General features: G+C 39.1%; 1 protein-coding gene across 1 annotated transcript in view; it reads right to left on the bottom strand.

The window, feature by feature from the left end:
- The window catches only part of QRFPR (pyroglutamylated RFamide peptide receptor), a 46,366-nt gene that overhangs the window by 5,251 nt on the left and 26,902 nt on the right, over window positions 1-14,213 (bottom strand). The window contains exons 2-3 of the mRNA XM_013998193.2: window positions 4,936-5,094; window positions 3,202-3,263 (exon numbers count right to left, since the gene is read on the bottom strand). Coding sequence (XP_013853647.2) covers window positions 3,202-3,263; window positions 4,936-5,094 — 221 coding nt within the window. The remainder of the gene's footprint in view (window positions 1-3,201; window positions 3,264-4,935; window positions 5,095-14,213) is intronic.

Below are 14,213 nucleotides of genomic sequence, written 5' to 3'. Positions count from 1 at the left end.
ATTCTGAGATGAATGAGAAGTTGGAATTTAGACAATTACCAATGTACATATATTCAGATCCAATTATAAGCTTTTGAGGTATATATTTTACAGAAAGACAATTTCTATTTATTAATACTATTTCTGACAGACTGATCTGATGAGCTCAAACATTAATAATAGCAATAATAATAAAAATTCTAGTAATGGACAAATTAAACATTTAAAGAATCTTCAAAAGTCATTTATATAGATAATAGGAATTAAAGTTAGAGAGTTTATTGAAACTATTGTCATTTGAGTCACTCTGGAGTTTTCCAGATGAAGAATACTTAGGTCTTAAGACATATTTCTGCCTCCATTCCCAGTAGATTTTATTACCAATCTTCAAAGTCAACTGAGTGAGGGAGAAAACATTTCTGGTATAGTTATCAAAAGTATGCAAATTCAAGTTCTGATCTAGGTGTTATTTTTGAAATACAACTAGGAATGGACAAACTTGCTGAGAGATCATTTTAAAATCCAAATTCCCTGGGAAGAGGATATTCAGGTGAAACTCATTCTGATTCTATGTAGGCAGGGCCCACAGGGTCAACAACCAGGAGCCAAGCACTGACACATTCTAAAGCACAGGCTAGACTGGTGGTCTCTGAACAGGTGCTTGTTCCCCTGGGGACAAGCAAAGACCTTCTGAAGGTGCTCTCATATGGTTTCATGGGAACCAATTTCTGATCTTTTTCCAAACATACACTTCTCTTAAATCCCATTGCCTAACAGAATACTTGGGGTTGAAGTCCCATGATGGGTCTACATTCCCAGTTGCTTTCATAATCACCCTTCCTTCAATTTTCACAATTCCTATCTCTCATCCAGCCCCAATTGCACTCTGGGCCACCAGTGCAAGACATGATTCAAACTACTGATGTCAGTGAAGCCACAGTGATCAAGGTACCGGTACCATAAATTGTGCTTTTCCCTATATTAAATGTATTTCTATTCAGAGGAAAGTGTGGCATTAGAAAAAAGGTATTTTGACAGGTGATGAGATATTGTAAATTCCCATTTTTCCATACAGTGAAGGGACAAAAGGGATGACAACTTCAACTTAACTACCTCATTGCTTCCATAATTCCTGGGAGAAAGCCCAGTGAGAGCAAAGCAAAGAGAACATCACTGGTAATGGTGAAGTCGGTGGTGCTTCATTTCATCCAGCTGAGTAATTAAGGCTTCATGCATGCTCGCACTCACACTAATAGAATTTAAGAGTGAGAAGGTGGCTGCTGGGAATGCATATTAATACATTTATTTTATTTGAAAAACCAAGTCATACTTTTTCTTGATGGAAAGCAAATCTGACTTGGCTGATCTATCTGAGAGGACTGTCTTTGCCAATTAGATTTTATCCATTTTCTACAAATAAATGAGTTACATATTTAAGATATTTTTAGCACATATGATAAAATTATTTTATTAAAAACTGGACAAGACTTCCTGCTGTGACACAGTGGCTTAAGGATCTGGCATTGTCTCTGAGGCGAAGTGGGTTTAATCCTCGGCCCAGGGCAGTGGGTTAAAGGAACCAGCATTGCTTTAGCTGTTGGTGTAGGTTGCAGCTATGGCTTGGATTCAATCCCTTGCCAGGGAACTTCCATATGCCTCGGGTGCAACCAAAAAAAAAAAAAAAAAAAAAAAAAAAAAAAGGACAAACCCTATGTTCTGTAGGTCAGAAATGGAATGGACTCCACAATGAGAACTGGGTTGGGTCATTTATAAAAGTATTGATTTCCTGTTGGAGGTGAAGCTGGCCATGCACAGTTGTGTGTGGAAGCTGAAAGGTCTTTAAGAGTAGCTGCCTAGGGAAAGGAGTAGCAGTTGGAAGTCTCAGTGGTGGTATTTGTGAGAAACTCTTAAGTACAAAAAATCAATCATGGGGAAACAGTAATATGCAGAAGGCATCCCTACCAGAGGAAAACCGTCCCTTCTCCCCATTCAGGAAGCCAGAGAGAGCTGACTGAAGTGGGAGGGGCAGGGAGGAAAGATGGAAGGTAAGAAAGCAGAGAAGGGGATCATATCCTTTCTCCAAACTGTAGGATTCTCAGTCTAAAGATGGCTCCAACTGAGGGAGGGCCGTCATTTTAAATTGTTTGAGAGTAAGGACTTATGTAATTGTGACACTGACCAGGACATTTTAACACGTGAACTAAAACTATTCCATGACTAGTCACTATTCTTTTGACTGAAAGTGACCAGAGGAATTTTACTTTCTGAGTGACCAGAAGAGTTAAAGGGCCCACTCCAGGCTTCATCCACCACATTTCCTCAGAAGACTGGGAACCCCTCAGATGGCCTTTTTAGAGGTGGTGAGGGATAGAAAAAACTGCCTTCTGTCTTACTTGTGGAGTCCAGCTCATTCAATATACCAGTTACATCAAACATCAAACCATTTTTTTAAATGTACCCCTCCCTGAGGGCTCATTTGATATCCTTGCCAGTGGACACTGAGTGTCCAGTAAAGTTTCACATTTGCCTAGGTCAATTTTAAAAGGTACAAAAGACACATCGTTTTAAAATTTTTCTTAAAGGGTCTGTGAGCAACCCCCTAGTGTCCTTGAAGACTACTGTCTGCACTAGATCTCGCAGGCAGGATGCATTAAAGTACACCAGTGGAGAGACCAGGTCACCCAAAACGTCACAGTGCTTCCTTCCCAGTGAACCATCACTGGGCCCATCTGACCAAGGCATGTGGGAAGTAGAGAGTTTGGATAAGATGATCCTCTTACATGTTCCAGTTCCAGTTTCAATTTGTCAATGAATAGGAGGCAGGTGAGAAAGGGCTTATGAAGGTGGGTCAACCAGTCCACAGATAATTGGTTATACATTTTTAAAGTGACTTAAAAATAAAAGAAAAATATAAAGCAACCATTGAACTCTTAAAACAACACTGAAAAACACTAGAAAAGATATGCTCAGCTGGCAGGAAAATGTAAAACGTGACCGTGGCACATTTTATTTTAAGCATTAAACCCTTAACAATATAAGCTTAAGGAAAAGCTAGGTAAAGCAGAGGGAAAAACATGTTAAAACTAATTATTTTATTCCACTTGAAAAACCTCTCGTTAAAAAATCGAGATCATACAGATTTGCTACAATGCTCTTTCAGGAAGGAAAATGGTTATAATTAAGAGGGGTGGGAAAAGCTTCCAACCCCAGCCCCAAATCTACCTCAAGTCGTTGCACGTGCCACATGGGAGATCCTATGATGACTGCCACCAACCAGACCACACCTGCAAAAATGTTAAAACCATCAGAATATAATCCTGCAAAGCAAAAGCATCTGTGCTTAACTCTTAATTCTCTGACCACAAAGACTCCTTATGTTCTCTTCTAGTCCAATCATCATTTTATTATAGTATGTCCAATCATTTCTCCAATATTTAGTAGAAATTCTGGAGGAATTGAGTCTAGTCGGCTAGTGCCTTGCCAGTCCTCTTGAACCCACTGCCTGCTCAGGGGTAGGAGAGCTAGGGTTCAATGAAACATAACTAGTATAATCTGTGAGAACTTCTGGGCAAGAAAGTTTAGTGGGTCTCTGTTGGCTGGTGTGAAGGGGTGAGGCAGTCTCAGTGAGAAGGAGACTGGATGTGATGGACATGGCTGGTTCCCCGTGTAACAGAGCTAGGAGGATACGTCAGGTGGCACTCCTTGAAAGCCTCCTGGGATGATGAATCCTCTTGTTCTAAAAAGCATTTCTGCCTTTCATGACTTTTTTGAGTAGGAACTGCCTTGGCTGCCCATTATCAGCTTTGAGATGTCAAAACTCTCTCTCCTTCTCTTTCCTTTTTCAAATAACTTCTCTCCCCCATCTATTCCTTTACTAACCCTCCTTCCACAACCACATGTTGTTTTCAGATATTCTGATGGTAGAAGGATGTCAATTATTTAAAAGCTAAGAGGTCTCTGAATTCTTTGTAAGGAGGATGTGACATAAGATTGAAAATAGCTAACTAAAACTAACATTTTTTTTCCCCTATTGGCTTCTCTATTCAGTTCAAAATATTTTGAGTTTGGTGTTGCAAAGCCTTCAGGAGTCTTTCTGCAACTCTGTCTCATGCTTGCTAAACTCTTATAGCAGAAACAAATGTTTACTCATTCTGCTCAAGTTGGGTATTGTAAAAACTGCTCTTTGATTATTACAACAATTGTTCATAAACCTCTGCTTATTTAGCTCTAATATATTCAAATCACCGAGAAGCATATTCAGGCTTTAAATGGCTTAATTATAATTATCCAATAGAGAAATCTTCCATTTTACTGTGCTAGGCTTTAGGACATTGTTTTAAGTTTATATATATCACAAGGTATACATGCATCATGAATTGCTGATTCGGGAAAGGCTGCTACAAGCTGAGGATTCAGAATTAGGATGTTGAAAGAATCCATCCTTGTCAGGTATCTCTAGCACTCAGCACTCAGTGTTCTCATGGGCCCTGCAGCCTTCTGCTATTGTGTACACACTACCTGGGGCAGCTCTAGGCAGATGCTCTTTTCTAATTTTCTAAACACACCTTTCCTTCTCCCTATTAAAATCTGCCTGCCTTCACAACAGCATCTTAGCTTAGAGGCTTCTTAGCTCAGGATGACAGCTGACTATCTAATGCATATGGCGATGCCACTGATAGATGATCTTCGATCGGCTGAAAGTAGAGCTTACCAAATTAAGATGCAACTCAAGAAGTAAATGAAAGGAGAGATTTTCAGTGTTGAGGTGGGCCTAAAGGAGAGAGGGGGAAGGGTAGCAGTAAATATGGAGAGGACTGAAATCCTTGGAATTACATCCCAATGCCTACAAACCAGATAACAGGTTACTCCTTTAGTTTAGAAACATGGTTCGTGTTGAAGACATCCTCTGTTCTGTAATGAAGAAGAGCATTAATACTGCCAGCGGCACATCCTCACCTAGCATTGTGAAAGCCCTTCGGTTGGTGTATTGCCACTTCATTTTAAAAGGATGCACGAGTCCCTGGTGCCTCTCCACAGCAATGCATGTCATTGTGAGGATTTCTGTCACAATAGCAGTGGACTGGACAAATGGCACCATCTTGCAAATGAAGGCACCTGCAGCAAGGAAACACGACAAGTTACACACTAAAATGAATAAAAGGTTTATCTGTCTCTTTGTCATTATCACAGTTAATTAGCTCTGAGCCTCTTTTCAAAAGTTTCATGACTGTAATTACACTGCTAACACAAGATAATTGAGAAAGGTTGCATTGGCTGATATTTTCTCTCCCTAAGCGGATTCAAAGTACCTAAATTATATGTAATTAAGCATAGTAGGACAATGAGAGGCCAAGTATCTGGCCATTGATGATAGGCAGAAAAAAAAATTACTGTAACCCTTGTTTGAGAAAAGACAAAGTCGATGATAACTAGTCTTTTAGGTTCTAAACCGGAGAGTAGTCTTTGATTCTTTCTTCCCCATCAAATCGTAACAAAGGAATAATTTTCATCAAAGCCTCCCAGATTTCTCATTTCATCTTTTATTCTCCCTTGACTTTCTGACCAAGATTTGATATCCAGATCATACTATGACACTCTTAATTGGCTTCACTTTCTCTAATGCAATGGTCTCAAACGAGTGGCCCCTGAGCCAGATTTGGCCTGCAAACATGCTTTGTTAGATTTTCATAATATTTATAAAAATATATGAATGCATTGCCCATATTTCAAAATGTTTATACCATCTGTCTGGCCCCTTCACCACTGGTATTTGTGAGCCCTGGTCTGACATCTCTGCTCTTGAATCCATCTTGTTCATTGCTACCAAATTAATAATTCTGAACTATCAGAGAATCATAAGCTCAGGGAATATAAAAAGGTGGAAGAGACCTCAGAAGTCATGTAGTCCCAGTTCTTGCCCAAAGCAGAAATCCTCTTTCCACCTCCTCTGCTTAACTACAGAGGAGCCCTCCTTGCTGGCACATTTCTACCTCAGGCCTTTACATGGCTTTTCTTGGAATATTCTTCCCCAGGAGAACTCCCTCAGACTCTTCAGTGAAGTCTTCGCTCACTTGTCACCTTCTCAATGAGGCTGACCTACTCAAACAACCCTATCATAACTGTAGCCTGTTCCACTCCCTTGCCATCTCCTCTCATTCCTCATCTCTTATTCTACTCTGTTCTCATGACTCTTTCACATCCCAACATGCTTTAAAACTTACTGATTTGTTTGTTTTGTTGTTTACTGAAATTTTCTCCACCACAGTAGAATGTAAACACTCTAAGAGCAAGGATTTTTGTCTGCTTTCTCATGGATATATTCCAAGCATTTAGAAGGTCACACAGCAAGCTTTCTACCAAGAGTCATTGAGTTGAAGAGGATGAGTGACTATGAGGCTCTTAATCCCATAAAGATGACTGTATTTAACTTTGGAGAGTCTCATTGGAAAAACTGCTTTTTAATAATTCTACCCACTTCTAATTTTGCTTTCTGAGAGTTTTAGAACTAATCAACTATATTTTCCAAACAGCAATTTTTCAAATATTTAAAAGAAGCTTTCATGTCACTTCTAAGTCTTTTTTAGTTACTCCAATAGTTTGATATGCTTTCCAGATCATTTGACGTACTTATCAGATCTTTCAACTGCCTGGTCACCCTTGCATGAGACTTTCTCCATTTCATGACTACATGGTTCTGAAGGGATTCGCCATGCTCAGGATGAGGTCTGGCTAAAGTTAAAAAAAAGGGAGTTCCTATCGTGGTGCAATGGAAATGAATCCGACTAGGAACCATGAGGTTGCAGGGTCAATCCCTGGCCTTGCTTAGTAGGTTAAGGATCTGGTGTTGCTGAGAGCTGTGGTGTAGGTGGCAGACGCAGCTCAGATCTGATGTGCTGTGGCTGTGGCATATGCAGGCAGCTGTAGCTCCGATTCAACCCCTAGCCCGGAAATCTCCTTGTGATGTGGGTGTGGGCCTGAAAAACAAACTAAAAAACAAACAAATGAACAAAAGCAAAACTGTAGGACTGTATTGCCTCCCTGGATCTAAAAATTCTCTTCTGTGAGTATATCTGAAATTTACATCAGCCTTTTGTGCTAGAATTTTCAAATGGTTGATTTCTATTGAACTTGAAATCTATGTGAAATTAGTTGAGTCCATTTAATAGAAAATTTCTGTTAACTTGAGATTCCCCTACTTCTCATCCTGTGTCTTTGAGAAAAGCATGTATCTAAATATAGCTCAAGATACTCCATTCCGGCCCTTTTTTTGAAGCTCCAAATGGGAAACTAAGAGCCAGTCCCACCTGTTTCCAACCTATTTTTCAGTGTCCCAAATTCCAACCCTGTTCAAAGTTAAGGCCCTTCCCTGTCTAGCAAGATAATTTAGATGCTAAGTGCAGGAATTTACTTTCAATGCTAATGTATTTCACTGTTTGCATACTAATCATACTGTGAATGAATTAGCTTACACCTCAAATACTGTTTGGGATGTGATACTTGAGTAAATGAATATGTGAATAAATTATTCATCTGGATATTTCTCCTGTTTTTTTTTTTTTTTTTTGAAAATTTGATCTGAATTTCTTTGATTATTTGAGCCAAATTGTTTATTAAAAATTAAAAGGTCAAAGTTAAAGGAATACCAGAAGAAACTTTCTGTGAAATGGACATGGACCCATTATCAACATATTCAAGGGCATGAGCCTACGTCGCCTGACTCCAGTTCTTCGTACTACATCACCCCCACTTATCTGCACACACCCACGCTAAATGGCAGTTTTCTTGTCTACATGCTCATAAATCATCTGTTTAATAATCCACTTGAGAAATATGCACCGACTGTAGTTCTATAATCTGTCCCCTTACCCTTTTTATTAATCTAGATAGCATTTGCCCAACTCATTACTTCTGACATTTCTCCAACCAAGATTCTAAGGAATGACTGACAGTGTTTTCTTGATCACATCTTTAAGTTTCTTCAATATGGTGGCATGTAATTTATCTATGCTGAAGATTTGTGTTCTTTTAAAGATAGGTAGATGCTCTTTTGCTTTCTACTCATTTATATTGGATCTTTATTTTCATTATTTTACCCTTTTAAATTTGAAGATCACTTTCAAGGTCTAGAAGCTGGAAACAAAATAGGCATTGAAGAGCTTTGTCTTTTCTCTGCCCTTCATTAAATTTCTATCAATAACTTTCCCTTTCTTTTTCAACTCCTTGTTCTGGTGATGAATCTCTCTGATGACTCTACAGTCAGCTTGTTCTACACATTAGCCTTCCCATGTGAATTGAGTAGGTCTTGGTAATTTTGTAAGAATGTGTCCCTTGCTCTCCATATCCATGACATTTCTCCCTACGAATGGCAATTTTAAACTGGGATACTAATCCTAGAATTCCCTACACAGGGCACTGTTGTCTTGGGATTTCCTTCCCATTTTTTCTTATGGGATTATCTGATTTTAATGTAAGAGTTGTGTTCCTTAGAGCCTGACTGGAATGGTTATTTCTAATATTTTGATTGTTTAGTATCCACCTTCATTTCCTAATAGCAACACAATTTCCTGTGGTTCATGAACTCTCCTCTATGTGGGCAGGTTAGGTAAGAGGTCCTAGTAGGAAAGACAGGGCAGAAAAAGGATGGATTCTCATAAAGAACTCATCAGCTCCAGATGTACCAAATTTACCTCAATTCTTTTAATCTCTTGAAAGAGTGCAATGAAGATTGGAGGGGATTTGAGATGGCACGGTCCCGTGCTCACCAGATCATGAATGTTTAGTTACTGTTTAGTTACTGCTACTGACCTCTAAGCACTCTTGGTCCCTGCCAGTTATATGTCCATTCATTCAGCTTCACACTGATCCTGTGAGCCCCCAACATCCTTCCAGTATAGTCCCTTCTCTTAAGCTTCTTAGCTATCTACTTCTGCTTTTAACCAAGTAAACTTAGGTGAATACTACTCTTTCTCTGAAAGGCATATTTCCTAAAATGTAGAGTACTCTCTGGTCAATGTTCCTTCTGGTATTTTTTTTTTTTGATTATGTGTTTTTAATTCTGAATCCAAATCCTACTATTACAATTTGCCTCCATTGCTGCTTCCATTTCTACTACATTGGACCCTTGCATAGGAAATTACAATACTTATCCTTTGCCTACTGGATTAGGAACAAATACCTTGGTTAAATATTTATTGCCTTATGTTTCCAATCTTAACTTATTCATGCAACTTTATTTTCCAAAACAAGATCTCTTTACTTTGGACATGAATGGCATCTACTCCCCTCTCTGCCCATGCCCATCCTCACCTCCCACCACATTCAGTACAGATCTCAAAGGTTCCAGTAGAAACAAGACCTCATTATTTCTAAAAATGATGCCTGGGAAAATAATTTAGCTAGTATTTGTTTTCACCCTCGTGTAAGAGTGACTTTAAAAAGGAACCAGGGATTTCCCGTCGTGGCGCAGTGGTTAACGAATCTGACTAGGAACCATGAGGTTGCCGGTTCGGTCCCTGGCCTTGCTCAGTGGGTTAAACGATCCAGTGTTGCCGTAAGCTGTGGTGTAGGTTGCAGACGCGGCTCGGATCCCACATTGCTGTGTCTCTGGCGTAGGCTGGTGGCTACAGCTCTGATTCGACCCCTAGCCTGGGAACCTCCATATGCCGTGGGAGCGGCCCAAGAAATAGCAAAAAAAAAAAAAAAAAAAAAAAAAAAAGGAACCGGGAGTTCCCATCATGGCACAGTGGAAACAAATCCGACTAGGAACCATGAGGTTGCAGGTTTGATCCCTGGCCTGTCGCTCAGTGGATTAAGGATCCAGCATTGCTGTGAGCTGTTGTGTAGGTCACATACACAGCTCAGATCTGGCGTTGCTGTGGATATGGTATAGGCCAGCAGCTACAGTTCCAATTGACCCCTAGCCTGGGAACCTCCATTTGCCATGGGTGTGGCCCTAAAAAGACAAAAAATACAAATAAGATAAAATAAAATGGAACCACGTGCAAAGGGCAGAGTTAAAAGAACAAGTATTAACACTTAGAAAAGATTAAAAACACTCTTTTATTAATTTAGAAAATGGTATAATGAGCTTTGATTGCATGAAAGTATTTAATGATGATAACAAGTCTGTGAAGAATTTGTTCCAAGGTTGGCAATAAACAAAGGGAACAGACATTTGCAGTTTTAAGGGAAAGTTTACTTTATACAACCACTATTTGAAACAATGGTATAACTTAAAACAATCTGGCATACAATCATCTTAATTCCCTGTACCAAAAAAACCCAAGTGATTGATGTATCCTGTCCCACTGTGACCTGTAAATTTCTCATTTTTCTTAAGCAGATGCAAATGAATGAATTTACCGAATCCTCAATTGTACCTCATTTCCCTCAGCCACACACATCTTACACCAGGTGAATGGGAAACAAATTAAATATAGGCAAAATAAAAATTATTATACAAACTATGGCTGAGAACCACCAAGGGACAGAACCATGGAATCCCCCAGTAGGAAAGTACTCCAGGCTGGAGGTTTCCCTCAGTGTCCCATGGAACCCCGTGCTCCTACAGGGATGCTCTAGAAGGCAGAGAGGGCTCTAAGATCCAGCCCTGCTCCCACTGGAGCAGCTACAACTAGAGCATCTCCAACTCTATCTAGTTTAATTTAATGGGGTTCCAGTATATAAGTCATCCACAACCACAGGGAACTATATCCAGTCTCTTGTAATACAACATGATGGAAGATAATATGAGAAAAGAATGTGTGTATGTATGTGTATGTATATATATATATTTATATATATATGACTGGGTTCCTATCCTGTACAACAGAAATTTCCACAATACTGTAAATCATCTACACTCTAATAAAAGATGAGTTCTAAAACCCCAAAGTGGACTGGAATATCCTGACAATTTAAACTACACAGACTGAAGAGGAGAACCTTAGATGCCAAATATTTTAAAACAGAAGTGTGGCCCATCTCTCCTAGAATTTCAGCCCTTCTGATAACTACAGTTGACCCTTGAACAATGTGGGGGTTAGGGCCACAAACTGGGGCACAGTCAAAAATCTGAGTATAACATTCATAGTCAGCCTTCCATATCCAAGGTTCTGCATCCAAGGATTCAATCAATTTTGGATCATGTGGTGCTATAGTATTTACTACTGAAAAAATTTGCATATAAGTGAACCCTCACAGTTCAAACCTGTGTTGTTCAAGGGTCAACTGTATTCCTATTTAGCATAAGATCTTTACAAAGCACTCCAGTAATTATCCTATGACTTATGAACTTTCTGACAATGCTGCATTTGTGTAGCAGAAAAGAGGGAAGACCTTAGTCCAGGGAAAGGAAAGCCTGGCTCCAGGCAAAGAGGAAGGCTAAGAGGAGGCAGAAAGAGACTTAACTCCTGCAGAATGGAGGAACAGAGAGAAGAGTCTTACAGTTGCCAGGTGCAAAGAAGAGGACTCTATAGAGAGATTGCAGTAGGAAACTGACAGCAAAGAAGACGAGCCATTTTTTCTCCAGAATTCTTATTAGACTTAGCGAAGGAGATAGGAACTGCCCATCTGGCTCCAAGAGAAGGCATGTCAACTTGGGCTACTATAACAACATACCACAAATGGGGTGACTTATAAACAACAAATTTATTTCTCACAGTCCTGGAAGTTGGAAGCCCAAGGTGCCAGCATGTTTGGGTAAGGACCTTCTTCTGGGTTTCAGACTTCTCACTGTATCCTTACTTGGTAGAAAGGGTGCAAGAGCTCTCTGGGGCCTCTTTTATAAGGACACAAATACCATTCATGAGGGCTCCACGATCCTGACAGCTTCATTTTATCCATTGACAATTTTATAACTATAGATTCATAAGCAGTTGTAAGAAATAATACAGAGAGATCCCTTATACACATTGCCCAGTTTCCCCCAACAGTAACATTTTGCAAAACTATAGTAAAATATCATAACAATGATAATGGCATTAATATAATCCACTGATTTTACTCAGATTTTCCAATTTTACTTGTACTCATTTCTCTGTGTGTTTCCACAGATTTTATTAATAGATTCACATATATGCCATCACAGTCAAGATATGGAAGAGTTTCAACACCACAAAGGTCCTGTTGTCCTTTTATAACCACACTCATGCCTTCCTACCTCTGCCCCTCCTGCCCCTAACTACTGACAACCACTAGTCTATTTTCCATTTGTAAAGTGTTCTCTTTTTGGAATAAACCTACCTAAAGAGACAACAGATCTATACCTTGAAAACTATAGGATGCTAATGAAAGAAATCAAAGAAGATGCAAACAAATGGAAAAATATACCATGCTCTTGGATTGAAAGAATCAATATTATCAAAATGACTATATTGCCCAAGGCAATCTATGGAGTCAATGCAATCCCTGTCAAATTACCAAGGACATTCTTCACAGAACTGGAGCAGAATATTTTAAAATTTGTATGGAAACACAAGAGACCCTGAATAGCCAAAGCAAAATTGAAAAAGAAAAACAGAACTGGAAGTATCAAGCTCTGTGTCTTCACACAATATTAGAAAGGTACATTTATCAAAACAGATGGCACTGGCACAAAAACAGAAATACAAATCAATGGAACAGAATAGAAAGCCCAAAAATGAACCTAAACGCCTATGGTCAACCAGTCTATGACAAAGGAGGCAAGAACATACAGTGGAAGGAAGATAGTCTCTTCAATAAATGGTGCTGGGAAAACTGGAAAGCTACCTGTAAAAGAATGAAATTAGAGTACTATCTAACACCTCACACAAAAATAAACTCAAAATGGATTAAAGACCTAAATGTTAGGCCAGATACTATAAAGCTCCTAGAGAAAAACATAGGCAGAATGCTCTTTGACATAAATCACAGCAACATCTTGTTCAATCTGCCTCCTAGAATAATGACAATAAAGACACACAAAACACCAATGAGGCATAATTAAACTCAAAGTCTTTTTGCACAGCAAAGGAAACCACTATAAAAATGAAAAGACAACCCACAGAATGAGATAAAATATTTGCAAATGGTGTAACAGACAAGGGTCTAATCTCCAAAATATACAAACAACTCATACAACTCAACAAGAAAAAACAACCCAATTGAAAAATTGGTAAAAGAACTAAATAGACATTTTTCCAAAGAAGACATACAGATTTCCAACAGACACATGAAAAAATGCTCAACGTCACTAATTATTAGAGAAATGTAAATCAAAACTATAATGAGGTACCACCTCACACCAGTCAGAATGGCCATCATTAACAAGTCAACAAATAACAAATGCTGGAGAGGGTGTACAGAAAAGGGTACCTTCCTTCACTCTTGATGGGAATGTAAATTGGTACAACCACAATGGAAATCAGTATGGACGTATTTCAGAAAACTAAACATAGAACTACCGTATGACCCAGCGATCCCATTCCTGGGCATATGTCTGGACAAAACTTTCATTGAAAAAGATACATGCATCTTATGTTCATCGGAGCACTATTCACAACAATGAAGACATGGAAACAACTTAAATGCCCATTGACAAATGAATGGATTAATAAGATGTGGTACATATATACAATGAAATAGTATTCAGCCACAAAAAGACAAACTAATGCCATTTGAAGCAACACGGATGGAAGTAGAGATTCTCATACTAAGTGAAGTAAGCCTTAAAGAAAAAGAAAAATACCATGTGCTATTTATTTGTGGAATCTAAAATATGGCACAGATGATCCTATCTACAAAACAGAAACAGATCATGGCCAAGGAGAGCAGACCTGTGGTTTTCTAGGGGGTGGGAGGAAGGAATGGGATGGAAGGGAACTTTGGCGTTTGGAGACGCAAACTGTTATATTTGGAATGGATGGTCAGTGGGGCTCTACTGTACAGCACAGGCAACTGTGTGTGATTGGGTCACTTTGCTGTATAATAGAAATTGAAGAAACACTGTAAATCAACTATACTTTAATAAAAAAATGTTCCCTTAAAAATGTTATATAAATTAAATAATATGGTAAATAACTTTGGGGACTGAATTTTTTTGTTTTTGTTTTTGTTTTTTGTCTTTTCTAGGGTCACTCCTGAGGCATATAGATGTTCCAGGCTAGGGGTCTAATCAGAGCTGTAGCCACCAGCCTAGACCAGAGCCACAGTAACTCGGGATCCGAGCCGCATCTGCAACCTACACCACAGCTCATGGCAATGCCGGATCCTTA

The sequence above is a fragment of the Sus scrofa genome, chromosome 8 (genome assembly GCF_000003025.6).
Source record: "Sus scrofa isolate TJ Tabasco breed Duroc chromosome 8, Sscrofa11.1, whole genome shotgun sequence".
In the NCBI taxonomy this organism is placed as follows: Eukaryota; Metazoa; Chordata; class Mammalia; order Artiodactyla; family Suidae; genus Sus; species Sus scrofa.
This window is presented reverse-complemented; position numbering and strand designations above follow the sequence as displayed.